The sequence below is a fragment of the Passer montanus genome, unplaced genomic scaffold (assembly GCF_014805655.1).
Source record: "Passer montanus isolate IOZ18808 unplaced genomic scaffold, ASM1480565v1 scaffold15, whole genome shotgun sequence".
In the NCBI taxonomy this organism is placed as follows: domain Eukaryota; kingdom Metazoa; phylum Chordata; class Aves; order Passeriformes; family Passeridae; genus Passer; species Passer montanus.
In genome coordinates this window covers 6,520,357-6,538,116 of record NW_024362051.1, presented here as the reverse complement: position 1 = coordinate 6,538,116, position 17,760 = coordinate 6,520,357, and the positions used below count along the sequence as shown (strand labels likewise).

Below are 17,760 nucleotides of genomic sequence, written 5' to 3'. Positions count from 1 at the left end.
TAAAAATGAGGAATAACATCACATCTTGGATCCATCACAGCAAGGTGTGATGGGCTGGTGTATCAGTAGGTGGGATTGATCCCTAGCACAGTCTCTCCCAATGATCTGGATCTCCCACAGGATGAACCTTTGTCTCTCCAGTCTGCAAGCAATAAAGGTGAGACAAACCCCTCTGTGCCCCCTCCTGCTGTTCCTGGCTGCCCTGTCCCTGTGCCGTGGAGCTGGGCCGGAGCATCCTGCATTCCCTGCCAGCTCTGCTGCCAGCTGCTCAGAGCTCTGAGCAGCAGGGACAGTGATTTGGCCACTTGCCTGTGTTTAGTTAACAGTGACAGAGTGTTTTCCTTTCTTGCCCACTGAGCGTGGAAAACAAAATGAGTCCCAGTGCTCAAACTGGTGCATGGCAGTGCAGCAAGGAGGGTTCCTGCTGCCCTGAGCTGGCTGTTGGAAAGGAAAGACTCATTGGGCCTTTCCATCCCAGTCACTGGGGCCTCTGCAGGGATCTCAGAGCTCCTCTGACTTTGAGCTTGCCCTTACACACTCACCACTCATCTAAGAGAATTTTCTCAGCACACTTACTGATATAAAATGGCACAGAAACACAATCCCCCTTCTTCCTCCCCGCAGCAATGACTGGTACCAAGAGGGGTCCACCTTAGAGCACCAAAGATGAAGACATTTTTCAGAAAGCCAAAATCCAATTCTTGTTGAGGAAAACAGACAGAATAGGCTGCAATCACTATGTGATATCATTCCAATCCAACATTGGTGAGCTTTGCATTTAATTAGTACCACCAAATGGCCAACCATTCAGCTGGTACCAGCACTGGGTTTTGGGAATAGTTAGGAGGCAGGAGGTTTATGATGAGCGAGATGACTGCTTTCCAAAGAGTGCTGCTCATTATTCACGTTGGGAAGGGATATCTACTGGTACTACAAATGAGCATAATGAGGATGATTGCTCCGAATAGAATAATGATGTTAGATCAGCAGATGGGAGAATGGAGTCAGGTACGTTTATCCAAGGCACTGTAGGGAATCAATATCATATTAATGAATGTAAACGAAGTAACATGTTCTGAGGATCTCAAGTCTGACATCAAATAGGATGCAGATGGGAAGTGATTTAGTTTATCCCTCATTATGTTGTTAATTGTTGTTATTGTAGATAATTATGATGAACTTATCCTCACTGAGTCCAGGCAGACTATTCAGAGAATTGTGGATAAACAGTAATGGTATACAAACAATTTCATATTGCTTTAAAATGGTGCTAGGTACTATAGTATCTATGGTTTTTTTGGTATTTACATGATCAAAAATGGCAATTTTCTGGAATATAACTCGTTGCAGGGAAATTGTCACCAGTGCATCATGAAAACAGCTCATTACCCACTGGGCATCATTTCATTCTCACTGTCCAAACTCCAGGATCTGAACTCATTTCAGAACAAAGAGATATAATTATGCACTTTTTATATTCATATTTCTGCTCAAGAAGGTTCTGCAGCATGACTTCTAAGTCTGCTCTTCTTAGAGAGGGGAGAATTTCATTATAGTCAAGAGTGCTCTGTGCCAGGACTCAGCAGCTGGAATCACATTTTTCCAAAGTGCTTGGTTGCTGCTTATGTGCCGTGGGAACCACAATTTCACCCACTCTGATTCTTGTGACCAGTTTTATTAGAAGCTCTCCTTGCTGGGCATTGAGAACTGTGGTAGCTGGCTGTTTGAGACCTGGAAAACATAAGGTTATTTTAATTATTAATATGACTTGCAGTGGCTTGCAGTTTAGCCAACATTCACTTGCAGGATGGATTTAGGAGAAGTCTTTTTCCTGATATGCATGTGCTGCTTGTAGCCAAAATTTCTCTGAGAAGAGGGACTCATAGCACCTTTGAACTTATAAGTGTGTTTCTTAAGCAAGTTGGAGGTGCCAAATTTACCTCAGCCTAAGGGATAAATGAAGCTGTCATTAGCAAACAATTACTTTGAATTTAAATCCATTATTTTCTCCTGTATTTTCCCCATCTGATTTTCAGGAAACAGCAATTTCAAGCAGCTGAGCTGAAAAGAGCCACACAATTGAGGAAGAGCAGCTAATTCTTTTAGTGCAAGGAAGCTATTTCATCTCAACTTGTATAGGAAATAGAAATCTTCCCCAGTGAAGCTTGCAACAAAGAGATCAGGAATGTAATATACATGGGAAAATGTCAGAGAGAAAAAGTATGGATGGCATGAGAAATGAGAAGCTTGGCCCAGAGGTAACTTCGTGCTTTGATAAATCTCTGACATCAGAGCTGCAGAATGACCTGAAAGGAGGTTGTGGTGAGGTGGGAGTTGGCCTTTTCTCCCAGGTAACCAGTAATTCTCAGTGTCAAATCCCCGCACAAGCAGAGAGCAAATATTTGGATGTCATGGAGAGGGATTTGGAGCAATGCACTGCATCATCATGAGCTTGATTTTACTGCTGACATGAACAGATCTTATACTCTTCTTCAACCACAAAACCATCAGAGTGTTATTTTGACATGCACAGTTTGCATTTAAAGAGAAGCTGTTGACAGGCCCTCTCCTTGGCCACATTTGTGTATGCCCCACATTTGGCATGCACATTTCACTAATACCTCTGTCCTCGTTATAAGACATCCAGGGACTTGATAGTTTATCTTCTGAAGACAGATGTTTCAGCATAAACATTCAAATGAGCTAGGGAAAATCTGCAAGGAAAAAAACACCTTTCACTTAGCTGAGGAATCAAAAGCTGTGGCTTATTTGTGATGTGTGCTTGAAAACAAGCTGAGGTGATAGGAAAGAGAAGTACCTCAAGCATCAAATGCCATCTTATGTTGAAAAGCTGCTACACCAACCTTGAGACTTTAAATATTCTCATTTTTAAAAGGAATTGTAGACCAATATAATTTCTGTTCTAGGTTAATTAAATATTTTCAGAGACTTGGAATGGGGTGGTAGCTCTCTCTTGAATAGCACTGATGTTCCTGCACAGGGATGCTCAGTAATGGTACCTGTCAGGCTGAAGGTGACTTTGGGGGAAAGGAGTAGAGGAGATGGAGGAGTTTTTCTGACAACTCATCAGGTATGAAAAGAAAGACTGTATTCTGTTCAGGGTGAGAACTTTGGATAAGTCAAATCATCCATTAATTTCAGTGTAGAGGGAGTTCGCTTGTACAGGAAACTTATTTTAAGTTTCAGATAGTAAAGAAAATCAATAGAAGTAATACAAAAGGCTGAGAGTGGACTGATTCTGAAATTTCTTATCCTAGGGAGTCTAAAACTTTGATTGAAGAGTTAGGAATCGTGCTCAGTCACAGTCCTTAACTTTGTTTAAGGATTCTGTTTGATTCCTGCTTTTGCTTCCCCAAATAATCCATCCATTAATTTTAGATATTAAAAAAACCACCCAGACAGCTTTTAAAGGAATTGTTCCAAGGGGAGGTCAAAGTAAAGTATTTTTCCTTTCCTGTTTTTATTGATGGAAAAACACCTTCCAAAATTTATTCATTAGTTTTGGTCCCACAGAAGCTACATTTATCAAAAATACTAATAATTTCCCAGAAGGTATTATTGGTAGAGTTTGTAGATTTGTAAGAGCTAGAGCAGAAAAGAGCTAAAGTGCAAAAGAGTAGAAATGAAACAGGGAGGTACAAACCTGTCCTTTCTGCTGCTTTTGACAGTTCACACTTCAAAGTTCTTGGAATGTTATTGCTGAAGATTAAACACATACCTGGAGCTGCAAATGATGCTGCAAAAGCATGGTAACAATTCTAAAAGATTTTCAACCCCACAACTAGAATTACTACCACCATCTTGTTGAGCTTCTTGAAGGACTTGATGTATCTACCAGTGAATAGGTATAAGATGAAATCCATGTGGTTTGATTGATTCCTCACTGCTCTGTCCCCTTGTGGAGGGATATGCTCTCTCAGAGATGAGCTTCTGCAGTGCATATGAAGAGATGAATTGCAGCTAGAAAGCTGAGAAGAATAAAGGACACAAAAAAAATAGTCTCATTGTAAATCAGTCAGTGCAACTGCCATTGGAATCTTTGTAATGATGCAAGGGATGTTATTTCCATGGCTTGTTGGAAGTCAGAAAATTTTTGGTCCTCAGTCAAATGATGTTGTTGTTTTCTGGGCTTCTTTGGAGAAGAATAATGTCAACACACACATGCTGGTTTGTCCTTGGGCTTCTATATTGGCCACATCTCTTGGTGTCTCCTGACAGAATCTAAAATCCCCCTTTGCCTGGAGGCCCCTCTGCTCTGCCATGCTGCAGCCTGGCACTGCTCAGAGGACAAACCACAGCCATGTTTATCTTGGCTCCATTTAGAAGGGTCCAAATTGCTTGGAAAGCCACAGAGTCACACTTGTGAAGTGTCAAACTCTTGTATATGAACAGATTGCTTATTATATTATGCACACTGGAGATTAAGAAGTCAAGGTCTGGATCATTTTGAAAATGAACTGAGGCATCTGTTCCTACCTCTAGAAACATTTAGCAACCTGCACCTGAGCGGGGAAATGTTTTAAATGAGCAGTGGGCTCTAAATTCAGAGACATGCCCACGGGTATGGCACAATGCACCCAGAGCTCCAATATTTCTCTGATGTGCTGCCACTTAAGGAGAAAGGGAACATAAACCAACTGGATGTGCTTTCTGCAGAATTAACTGTACAGCCTTGGCATAGACTCTGCACGTAGGCATTTAGTCTGGAAACAATAAGAATGTACTCAGCTGTATTCAAAAGTGTCAGCAGCTGGCAAAGCTCTTTGGGAGGGTGCTCAGTGCATTCCAGAGGATGTTACATGGTCAGGATCAGTGCAGGGCCCTTCCTCAGTATCTTCTCTCATTGCCTTTCCTGCCACAGGCCTTGTGCTTCTTTTCACTCCCAACCATATGGCCAGTCAAAGACACTGTAAGTACTCAGAAGGAAATCTGTCCCACAGCTTTTCTGTACAGGTTTGTGCATACTTCATGTGGTATCTAATTGGTAAATATTTATAAGCATTTTGAATATTTGACATGGTGGTTTATTTAGCAATTTCATTTCAAATCTTGCATGAAATATTTCTGCTTTTTGTCCCCCTCCTTTCTCTCAGCTTTGTTTTCTTTCTACAATAATTTTTACTTGGGGGAGTTTTCTGTTCATATTTACAGAATTACCTCTTCATTTTTTATTTGCTGTCTCTTCTTAAAATGCTAATCTAAGCAATGCAATATTTCTCTCCTTGATATATGTGCTATGTGTGATGTAGAATAAATACAAAGAGCCAAGAGCTTAAAGAAACATAAAAAGATACTCTGTGCAATGTGCCTACAGCTTTCATTTGCACAGCAAATTTAATGCTACCCAGAAATGCCAGATAGGTTCCTAGTCTTAGTTTTTCTCATTTCACTTAACTTTTTTACTCAGACTCCATCCCTATGACCTGAAACAGCTCTTCTCTGAAAAAATCTGGTTGGTTTTGAACAGATGTGGAGACATGACAGAGTTCATTTAGAACATAATCAACAGATAATAATAGGGTACTCAGAGAAATTGCAGTGAATGACAAGTACCATCAGCCTTTTCAAAACAGCAAAATTAGACATTTTTAACTCCACATGCACAACAGTGTTAGAAGAAGCAGGAAATTACTAATTTGGAATCCTTTTATTACATTCTAGTTTTTAAAAAATGATATTGTAACATTCTCAGGCATTATCCTGATCCTGCTCTGCTCACTGCCTCTCTGGAAATAAAATTCTCTTCCATGTGTTATTTGGAACAGACTGCCTCTCTTGCCTACTTGGTTGTATCCCTCATCTTCCTCTCTGAGGTTTGACAGCACTCAGCCTGTCAGGATGAGGCCCCAGCATCTCTCATGTGTAATTTGCAATTTTCATTACTGTAAAAATCCATCTGGTTTATGAGCCTCTTAATCCTCAGACTTCCATAATATGGCACCTAATTGGAGTGCTTGGGAAGGTTTGGGTTATTGCCATTGCCTGTGTCTGCTTCTGCTGCCCTGCCAGGAGAACTGAGCTGCATTTTGTGTCTCCAGCCCTGAGTTTCTTGTTGTGGTACAAGTCTGACCCTGCTTGCCACCCACTGCCTGTCCAGGCTTGCAGCCAGGATGGTTCTCCACAAAACTTATTTAGACAGCAGGGCCATGAAGTGCCTGGTTTAGGGGTTGAGCCTGGCTGGCAGGGCAGTGCTGAAGTGGGGACTGTCCCTTTGTACCCCGAGACACGGTGGCCATCTGCCCCGCTGTGTTCTGGCAGAGCCAGGGGAGTCCTCAAGGCTATGATCTTCAAAAACCTCGGTGTAACAAGAATCACAGAGAATCACAGAATCACAGAATCCTCTGAGTATGAAGGCACCCACACAGATCATCAAAGTCCCGCTCCTGGCCCTGCACAGAGCAGCCCCAAGAATCCCATCATGTTCCTGAGAGTGTTGAGCTCCTTGAGCTGTGTCAGGTTTGGTGCTGTGACCACTGCCCTGGGGAGGCTTTTCCAGTCCCCAGTCACCCTCAGGGTGAAGAATATTTTTCTAATATCCAACCTAAACCTCTCCTGACACAGCTTCAGGCCATTTCCCCAAGTTCTGTAACTGCTCACCAGTGTCTGGAAGTATTTGGAAATGCATCCTGGTTCTTCACCTCTTCCTCCCACCCGTGGCTAATCTCTGCCCTGGGGTGCAGCCTTCCATCCGCTGTCCCAGCACTGCTCCCTGCAGGGAAAGCAGCATCTTGGACGCTTCCAAATGTGTGAAAATCAGGCAAATGTGTGAAATAAAGAGTGCTGGCATGAATACCAACAGAGCTTGGATGTTGCTTGTAAATAAATCTTCTTGGCTTCCTTGGGATTTTTCCCGTGCGTCAGAATTCACAAGTCAGGATTTTGCATGCAGGTACAGAATTTCTGCTTGCGTCACCAGACCTGTGCTTTGCAAGCCAGGATCAGGAGAAGCTTGGCTGTCAGACCACTGTTCATCTCAGTTTTTAAGTAAAGAATAATGTGTGCTTGAGAGAAATACCCTGACATGAGGAGAGTCATTGAGTGTGCTCTCACCATCAGGGTGATCAGGATTTTCTATGATGACTGTGAGCATTAAGGAGGCCAGAACAAAGATGACAAATGATTTTGTAAAAGGGATCATCAGAAGACACAACAAGTTCAGCAATCTTTGAGACTTGTCTTAGCAGTCTCCTGAGAGATGTAATCTGCCCACCTGCCTGACTGCAGAATTGCTGGAGGCTATTTTATTATTTTATTTTATTTTATTTTATTTTATTTTATTTTATTTTATTTTATTTTATTTTATTTTATTTTATTTTATTTTATTCTTTCTACAGCTTGTACCTTGGACAGGATGTATGCCTGCTTGTGTCTACTTAAAAATCAGAGTAAAAATTTTTTAATTAGGAAATCAGTTTCTACAAATGTACAGAACCAATAAAAACATTAAGGTTGGAGACATGCATAAAGTTGGGTCTTGATAGAGTTTGCCCGTCATTTGCAGATGCTTTTGGAAACACTTTCCCAGTTGCTACTAAATGTCTTTCCTCAAAGAAAGAAGACGGGGGAAAATAATCAATCTAATACAAACTAGTTGCTCAGATGATGTGGAAGTGGTGATGAGAATTACCTAAAATGTTCTGGTTAAGAGATAAGCTTGTGAAACTTTGCAAACAGTACATAGAGAATGGCATTAAAGCCCAGCAGAGTTCTCACCCTTGTTTTTTTTTAAGCTGCTGAGCTAATTAAGCATCTCCATTACCTGTGGCAGCAAGGCATTTCATTCCCACCCTACACGGGTTTTCAGATCTATCTATATTTGTTGTCCTTCACTATTTCTGTAATTATTTTGAGGCTGATATATTTGTTTGGCCATCTATTCTTTCAGTGAAGAGGTAAGCTTTCAATTTATTGAAATTCATCTTGGTGTGGGGAAGATTAAAGCATGGAATTGATTTGAGAGGAGTGCTTTGAAGCCATAAAGTACAATCTGTCTTTCATTTACATTTCAGACCTTACCTCACCCTGTATTTGTAAACAATTACTGCACAAATCCTGTCTATCTCCACAAGATGTTCAGGCACTAGATTTCGATGTAAATGGACCATTTAGACCTAAATGGACCATCTTTTGCCTGAGACATAAGGACAGGCAAGAGCATCTTAATGCTCTATCTTGGCACATTTATGGAAGTCTTGGTGCCCCAGCTTCTGCAATGGGGCATTCACCCAGAAAAAGATCAGCTTGTTGTTCTCTCAGGTCTCCTCTTAATGAAGATTTGAAGTTGTTGCTCCTGTCCATTAAAACCACAATTAGAACACCTGGTCTGATTACAGCACTCAAGGACAAAGAGAGGAACTCAGATCTAAACTTTTTTGATACATAAGAGGATGTAAGCATACAAGTTTCACCTTGCAGAAAGTGCCAGCAGTAAAATCCCCGCTATTCCCCAGTGTCTTCAGCCCCTTCTCCTAAACACAGATCAGAAATGGCTTCTTCCCTTTTCTGTCAGAATGCTCCACTGAGGGGCTTTCTGGGCTCCTGTGATTATTCAATTACTCTGTGCTCTTCCAGCTCTTCCATGCATGAAAAGCGAAGTTGGGACACACACACACACATTCAGGGTAGGAGTAACCTCAAACCTATGAAAAAGTCATTAAACCAACTGATTTTAAAATTTCATTATCATCTCAGTTCTGAAGGGTTAAAACTGACCAAAGAAGTTAAGCCACATCTAATTAAGCATTTTAGGCAGTGCTGTTCTAATTAATGAATGTTTGTACAGTGCTTTGAGAACTTTGTGTAACAAGGAAGGCTAATATGTTGCTATGTGTAAATGATAGAGTTGATAATTTAGAAAATACAGAAGCATAAAGCCAAGTTACCTTTATCACTTCATCAAAGCCAGGTTTAACTATCTTCTTATTTTGGCTGCTGGCTTAATTAGATGAGGTACTGAATTTAATTAACTCATCAAACCTAATTTGAAAAGACCTCTCAAGTCAGTTAGAGCTTGTCTTATGCTTATTGTTTGCATGGAGCCTTTAATATCATCATTTTGTTATTATATGAATGGGAGCCTTAATCGTATTCTAATTTACAACATTTACTCAGATGGTGGCACTTTCCTCATTTTTTTAAGTGTCAGCATGTGAAAATCAATCACAATTTAATTCAAGGCAGGGAACTTGCTCTTCTAGTCCTCTGTCAAGTCAGGTACAGGTTATCTCTTTCTCCACAAGTGTAATTTGAGTTTTCAAAGTGAAATTATTTCACAGGAAATCATGTTGAGTTTCTGAAGTTCCATTTCTTGGAGACGTGTTGTGACAATGATCATCTGGATACTCTTTCAGGAATGTTTAACTAAATTCTAAGGTTTGAGGCTGAAGTTGGTATTGCAACTGTATTATTCATTTGAACACATCTGTGTGTGATGCTTGTACCAGTCTGAAACGTCTCGAAAGTTACGAAAGAAGGAATTACTAGGAAAGAATCTAAACTGAAAAGTTTGTTGTATATTTTAACCAGTTAGTAGGACATTTTTTTGCTATATTTTTACATTTCTAAAGATACACTATACAGAGAGCAGAGATCAACTGATTGCTTATAATCAAAATTTCCCCAGAAATTATTTACTTGTTCTGCAAAACCTGTTCTATTATCATGCAAACTATGCTGCTGATAGAGATATTGCTAATTAAGTCTGGAGGAGTTCTTGTACTTTTGTGAAAAGCCATCAACATGCTGTGTAAATCAAATGCTTTCTTACTCTTCCAGGCAGCAGTTTTGCAGAAGCAACCTTGCATACAATTGCTCTCTCTTCCCTTTTTCATTTGCTGTTTGCAGCCCAGCTTTCCAGCACACAATTAAATCCTTTTTTTCTGTTTTCCCTCAGAACGACTATCGGAAGTTATCTATGCAATGCAAGGACTTTGTGGTGGGGGTGCTGGACCTGTGCAGAGACACTGAGGAGGTGGAGGCGATTCTGAATGGAGATGTGAACATCCACTTGTGCCCTGAGCACCACCGGCCAAGTCTGAGCAGGATTAAACTTGCTATTAAATACGAGGTCAAAAAGGTGAGCTCTTCATTTGGGTCCCATATGTCTTCATATTTATTATGCTTCCTTGATGCTGCCTGAAAAATAAGCAAAAGATAGATTTTAGTGGGACCAGGACTGTCCCTAGAATTTTAGCAACTTGTGGCTTAATTTGCATTTTCTCACATCCTTTAATATGGAGAAGTTTCTCTGCAAAGTGAAGAAATAAATTCTTCTAGAAGTATTTGAAACAACTAGTCTGCCTTACAGAAGTGTGTTGTGTGAATGGAAAATGTTATTCTGGCAAATTCTAGGCCTGGGTGGTCCCAATTAATTGCTTCTACAATATGCTTTGATGGAAACTGGGCTCCTGCTACAGGACTCAAAGAGCATTCCAAATTTTCTAGCTAACATCTGCTCTCTCATTCCCCTCCCAAACCCACCACCTGCTTCATTTTGCCTCTTGACTGTGCTGCTGTGCTGGCTGGAGAAGGTCTTTTCCTGTTATGAAAGCCATTAATTAAGGAGTCTTAAAACATATTTGAAATTAAATGCTTTCATGCAGGAGCACGTAGCACGGAGCCAAATATTCTCTCCTAGGATGTTGTGTCTCTGCTTTGTTCCATCACCAAACTGAACATCTCAGTTCACTCTCAGCCTGATGTTCTACAAGCTGGGTCAAGCTTAGTTGTTGAAACTGTTGCTTTGGTAACGGGAGGCCAAACTTGCTCTGGTGCTCTTTCAGAAAATGAACTAATCTAGAAGACACAGATAGTACCTCATCATGGAACAGTGCCCAGTGATCCATGACCTGAGAATCATCAGTCACAGAATCACAGAACATTCTGAGCTGTAAGGGACCTTGAGCCTTTTCAATGTGTGAATTCTCCTGTGCTACTTTGCTCGCTTATCCTTCTCAAAATTTGTGTCACCTTTTTGAAAAAAGACCATGAGCTGGAGCTGCTGTGCTGCTCTGGGCACTTCCACCCTAGCTCACCTGGTTCCAGAGGGACATTCCCCCATTTCTGACCCTGTCTGTGTGTGCAGCTTTTCACAATGCATGAACATTGACCTAAAGCACCAGCAGGAGGTCATGTACAGTTGATCTTTTCATGTATAAATATCTTCCTAAGCCCAGGAAAGCTGAGCATCCTTTGTGGATCACAGCAACTTACCAGTTGCACACTGGTAACAACTGTTAAAGTAATTGCAGGACATGAACAGGAGCATTCAGCAGTCTGGTGATGGCTCTCAGGTCAGCACTTTTCAGCACATTCTTTTCAGCAGCTGGTTTGGTGTGTGTTTATGTGTAAGATGAATATTTAACTGCTAACTCCAAAACAGACAGTTCAGTCTGTGGGAGGCACAGATACACAGAGAAATGGCTTTGGCTTTGGCAGTGATATGATAATGGACTGATATTGGTCACACTTGCTGAACAAAGACATTGTGTTATGGTAACACAGTAATTAATTCCTTGAGAGGTAATGCACTTCAGGTGCAAGCTTTTATTCAATTGAGAGATATTTAGGTTTATGTGTACAGATCTTGTAATTTGAAATCCATTTTCATTTTAAAGAAATCCTATAATAGAGAGGGGTCAGAGGGAGAGTGAAGTATTTTGCATATTTAATAAACTGATTCTTGGACAGATTCTGTAAATTTCAAGTAACTTTTTCTAAGCTAATGACTCATCATGACTAGACCTTGTCCAGTTCTGGGCTCCTCAGTACAAGAGAGATGTGCAGTTCCTGTAACAGGTCCAGCAGAAAACAAAGATAATTAAGGCACTGGAGCACCTTTCTTGTGAGGAAAGGCTGAGGGAGCTGGTCCTGCTCACACCTGAGAGGAGAGACCTGAGAGGAGACCCCATCAATGTCTGTCAGTGCCTGCAGGGAGCGGGTCCAGAGCATGGAGCAGGCTCTGCTCAGTGCTCCAGCTAGCAGGGCAAGAGACATCAGGCAGGAATTGATGCCCAGGAAGTTCCACCTGGATATGAGGAAGAATTTCTTCACTGTTCATGTGACCAAGAACTGGAAGAGATCCCCCAGAGAGTGTGGAGTCTCCCTCAAGGGGATTTTCAAGAACTGTTCCAACATAATCCTGTGCCATGTGCTCTGGGATGACCCTGCTTGGGCAGGGGTTTTATACAAAAGAACTTCAGAGACTTCAGAATGTGAGTTATTTTTTCATAAGTTCATATCCAGACTAAATATTTGCACTCGCATGGGAAATTTTAAGAAATATTTGATGTTTAAAAAATCTATTTCTACCATTAGCTTCTTAATTCACATTTCCATATTAATACTCAGTGCCTACAATAGGCTTTCTTTGATGAAAAATTGCAGAGAACCATGAAACACATTGAAAATTATTATTTAATATCCATTATTTTACTTTTACAGCTGCTGATGCAGTCTGTATTTCATCACATTTTTATTTCTAGAGTCTGGGAAAGATGTCAAGGACTCCCACCTTCAGACAGAAGAGCAATTGGATCTGCAGAGTTTCATCAGGCCTTTGCAAAATCTTTTAAAAGCTTCCTAGTTCTTCCAAATTTCTTAGTTACATCACTGTCCTCATACAGTGCAGTTACTGCAGTCATGGTGTCTAAGGAAAATCTGTGTTCACATCAGAGCTGAAGCCTTCTTACCTCCTCTGGTCAGTAAACCTGCAGCTGGTATCTACAGCAGGTTTTTTTTCCACATTAATGGAAATGTCTCTGCATTTTTCCTTCTGTGTTTCCAATTAAAGTCCCCTGTTACCTTGTTCATTTTCAACTTCAAAAAAGCGATTCTCTGCTCAAGTGAAAGGACACGGTTTTATTGATCATTATCTTTTTTCCTAATTCACAACGTTTGAGATGAGCCTTGTAAAGTCATTCAAGAAAGCATCAACAATTACAGGCTTCACTTGTTGGTCTCTTTTTTCCTTTTCTTTTCTTCTGCAATGCCTCCTACTAACACATATGAGAAGATGGTGAGAAGCTTAAGGCTCTAATTCAAGGACTTTGTATAAAAGATATTTGAAGAATTAAGAAACTCTGCTTTTACATATTTTGCAGCAAGGAGAAACCCAAAATTACAGTAGTTTATAAAGTGTTCATAAAAATGGTGTATTGCTGTTATTCTTCACACTTTTTGAGAGAACTAAATAATCACTCCAGGATTTTTGGAAAAAATTCACTCAAATGTCCTCTGACCAAGTTTTCCAGAGGCATTTTTCCGTTTAGATCAGCTGTCTTAATGATTCCTTGAAATTTATCAAAATGCAAACAGTTTGTCAAGAACAAAACAAACAATTTGCAAACACTTAAGCATTTACTGAGTCCTGGATTCTTTCCAAGAACTGAACTTTTAGCCCATGTTATGGGATTGTTGCAAATGTACCATTGTCTCCCCTGGTTTATTTAGTGATGCTTTGCACTTGCTCACTTCAGCCAATTTGAGATTTCTTTCTCGTCCAGCACTGCAGGGTCTGGGGCACAGGGAGGAGGAGGGTGGGATGCAGGAGGAGCAGCCGAGCACTCTGATGATGCTGCACTTGTGTTCACCTGGACACTGGAGCAGAGGCTGGGAGCTCTCACAGTGAGAGAAAACTCTGATGGAGTCCAGCAGCTGCTCATAGAAGAGGCAAAATAAAAAAAAAAAAAATCATTAAAGTGGAACAGGTTGTTTTAGTGGATTATAACCAAAAGTGGCTTGAGTTGCTAAGCTGAAGTTCTGATCCCAAGGAACTGGGGATCAGAACTTCAGAATCTGTGGCCATGGGTACCCACATGCTCCTCATGCAGGTTTACAACATCTGAAATCTTACTGCACTCTTTCCTGAAAATTTTATAGTAAGGGGTTTTTTTCTTTTCCTGAAACATTCAAACAAATTTATTTTCACACAGGTACTTGCTATGTAAGGGTAGCACACATTTTTTCCCTGTGTGAACTCATTTCTAATTAAGCCAGAATATGATTTCTTTTGAGAGGCAGAGGTACAGAGGTTGGAACTACCCTTGAACAGCCAACGGTGAGAAAATTAAAGTTTTGATGTCTTACAACAAAACCATTTTGCTGCTGTATATCAGCTGAAGGGATGCACATATTTTATGTTCTCATTTTAGTCTGTACCAATATGATCCTTTCTTGTCGCTCTTTAATGTTGGCAGGGGACTTGTGTCAACATTTACCTTTAGGTGTAAAGCTGTGGTTTCTCTGTAGGTGCACAGTTATTGCTCTTCTGTAGGAGGTGACATTCGTTTCCCTTCTTTCCCAATGGCAAAATTAACATTGCTCTATTCTTCTAATTGCAAATATTGAGTGCCCACCTCTGTCTTCTCAGCAGCTCTGCCCACAACCACCACAAAGCCAGAGCACCTTTCTCTTTCACCAGTTTTAATTTAATTAACAGTAAGACACACAAATTGAGTTGGGAAAAAAAAATAAGAATTAAACAGAACACCAGATGGCTGTGTAAATCCTATTTAAGAGAGAGCTGGAACAGGAACTTTTTCATAACTATATTATTAATAATTAACATATGGAGGATGCTCTGAACAGAATACTCACTGCTGCATTAGATTATAACTTTTCACTGTGTTGGTCACATGACTCAGATACTTAAGGGCATGAGAAGTCCCAGCTCTCATTAACTGCTGCAACAGCCTGAGGGGAGCTGGAGAAGGCTTGGAGAACCAGCCCTGCTTTGCTCAAGAGACAGTTTTGCCCCCCCAAATGTGCAGTTACAGACACTGCCCCAGACAAACTCCACCAGAGCATCCTTAGGGAGGTTACCTGGGACAGCTCGGGTTTTTCTCAGGAAGCACAGGAAGATAAAGTGGAGAACAGAGGGCAGGAGAAACCCAGAAGTGACCAGAAGTTCTGGCAGTAGGAGAGCAAGGAGTGTCTCTGTGCCACATGCCATGGTGGGTGAGATCTCTCTGCCCTCAAGCTGCAGTTATCCTGCAGGGAGAACCCTGGGGCAGGACTGCTGCAGGGGAGAGGGCAGAGGGCACACCAGGGCCCAGCCACACCTGCACACCAGCCTGAACACCCGTGGAAAACCCAAATGAAGTGATTCACATCCACAACTTCACTGTAGGAATTTCTCACAGCACAAGCATTGACCTTTCAGTGCCCCAGTGGCTGTAACACACACAGATATGGCTTGGAACACGACAGGATTGTGGTTTACCATCTGATGAGAAGCCTCAAGGAAAAGAACTTCTCAATCAAAAGGTTTTCAGAAAGTTGTAGTTTTGTTGCTACAATCCCTCATTAATTTTTTTCCAATTTTTAGTTTCAGGAATATGTAAATGAGGACTTGTGAAGTCATTGATGGCCTGGACAGAGGTGGTGGGAAGAAAAGCATCTCTTGCTTCTGTCAGGGGAGAGTCAGTGAATACTGTAAAATGTAATTTAATATCAGTGGAAACACTGTGGTCATCCTGGACTCTAAAGCTTATCCATGTAATTTTTCTTTTTACATTTTTAATTGCATGTTGCAAATGTTTTGACAGAGATTGGAAAGGGAAGGAGTTACTTCCCTTCCCCACAGAATGCACTTCTATATCTGAGTATTTCATTAGCAAGGTTCCTTCCTCCCACTAAAATCTGTGACTCTGATTATTTCCTTTTTCCCAGATGTTTTAATTTCTTTTATTTTCCTTGACGAATCTCATTTTGTTACTTCCTGCACATCCATCCATCCTCTTAAGGTTTCAATGAATCATTTCTCCATCCTGAATATTGTCTGCAATATTCCCAGTTTGCTGTAATATGCAGACTTAATTATTTTCATTTGCAAAGTGTCACAGCGTCTTAAATGTCCATCAAGATCCAGACAAGTGAGCACAAGAACACATCAAAACCATTGTATGGATGTGCATCACTGATGAGAGGGCTTAAAATTACCTTTATTAACAATTAATAATAAAATTCCTATAAAAAAGGACAATTTATATGGTTTGCTACAAACCTGACCTTAGCTGACTCCAATTTTGACTTTGCCTAAATCCCCATAGGCAATGTTTTAAATCTTTCCTTCTGTACCCTCTGTGGCTGTTTTTTTATACACCAAAAGGACATTGTTGTTTGGTAGTTTTTTATTGTGGCATGTTTTTAGATGAATAATTCAATGATAAGGATTTTCAAGTGGTTTTGATTTTGCACAGATATGAAAATCCTGGAATGTTAAAGGCTGGGACTTGCAATTCAGTCTCTTGTTTTCAGATAAATAATTCAGTCATAAGATTTATTCATATATGTAAAAAGAGGAGAAATCAGACAGTAACAATAAATCTCTTCAGAAAACATGCAGCCCACTACAAGAAGAAACTGAAGTTTTCCAAAGAGCCAAGTACCTTATTCCCTACCCTAGAGGAGAATGCTGAGCCCAAAAAAGCCCAATTTTTATCTCAGAAAAGTCAAATTATAAAGAAACTTAAAGGCAAAGCAACGTTTGAACTGAACCAATCAAAGAATTTGTGTAAATTCTGCATTTTCCTGTTACACACATCAAACAGATCAGACTTACCTTTCATTTCATATGGCCTAAAATTAATAGGAAAACAACAAAAGTCCCTTCTGCTGTTATTATTAATTGTGCCTTCCCAGTCAGTGCTGAGAGCATTAGTGTCAATGGGCAAATTGCATTTGCAATGCTCTTGGCAGTTTTATTTACCTCATTATTTTTGTTTTCTATTAGACCAATTTGTTTTTAGTGGGTTTGAGTTGTCCCTGTTTCCACCACTGTCACTCCTCTAACAGGATCATGCCTTGCCCTTTCCAGAGCTGAGCCACACAGGGCTTTGAGGCCATCACACCAGCCCTGGGGTGACCTTCACTGCCCCGCTCCTGTCCCCTGCCACCTCTGCAAAGTGAGAGCCCAGCCCTGGTAATGCACTCACAGATTTAGCAGGGAGCAGATCTGCCCCAAACACTCTTGTTTTTATACAGCAGGGTGAGTCACAGGAAGGAGATGTGGCTGTAAACTGGAGCTATGTGAAGGTTTTCAGTGCGCAAAATTATAATTTTGTACTACATAACTCAGGTCAACCAGCAAGTGGATCCACATATTGGATTTCAATAAAACTGGGGGAATGTGTGAGTATCCTGCATTTTGGTGTGGGTATTTACCCTCTGCCAAATGGCTCTAATAACAAAGACATTTTGGTTTAGAAGGAAACAATGTGAAAAGTTTTGTGAAAGGTGCAATTTATTACTAAAACTGTTCTAAATCCTTGTGGGTTTATGCCCTAAATGTAACTCAGAGGCTGAAGTTGCACAATTAGTTGGGGATTTTTTTTTCCTGATAATCCTGGCTCAGCTGGACCTTGCTTACAAATACAAACCTTTCCCCTTTGCTACAGGTTTAAAAGCACTGAAGTCAGACTCCAGACAGCAGGTCTGAATATTCACCGAGCCTGTCACAAAGCTCATCTGCAGGATGAGCAAGAAGCTCATGAATATTTGTGTGATGCCATTAGACAGTCAAATGAGCCCCAGGGACAGAGGGAGAGCTGCAGCAATCCTCAGGGCAGGGACATTTCCTTGTTCTCTGGGTGTCTGCAGCAATACCTCAGAGGACCCTTTGTCACGTACTGTTTCCTTTCATGCTGTGGATAGATCCCATTGAAATGAGATTTGATCAGCTGAATTTTCTCTCATCCATGAAAATCTTTCTTTTGCATCTGGACAAAGGAATTTGGACCT

General features: G+C 40.8%; 1 protein-coding gene across 1 annotated transcript in view; it reads left to right on the top strand.

Annotated features, from left to right (window-relative positions):
• The window catches only part of TRPC7 (transient receptor potential cation channel subfamily C member 7), a 71,650-nt gene that overhangs the window by 16,782 nt on the left and 37,108 nt on the right, over positions 1-17,760 (top strand). The window contains exon 3 of the mRNA XM_039701487.1: positions 9,914-10,096. Coding sequence (XP_039557421.1) covers positions 9,914-10,096 — 183 coding nt within the window. The remainder of the gene's footprint in view (positions 1-9,913; positions 10,097-17,760) is intronic.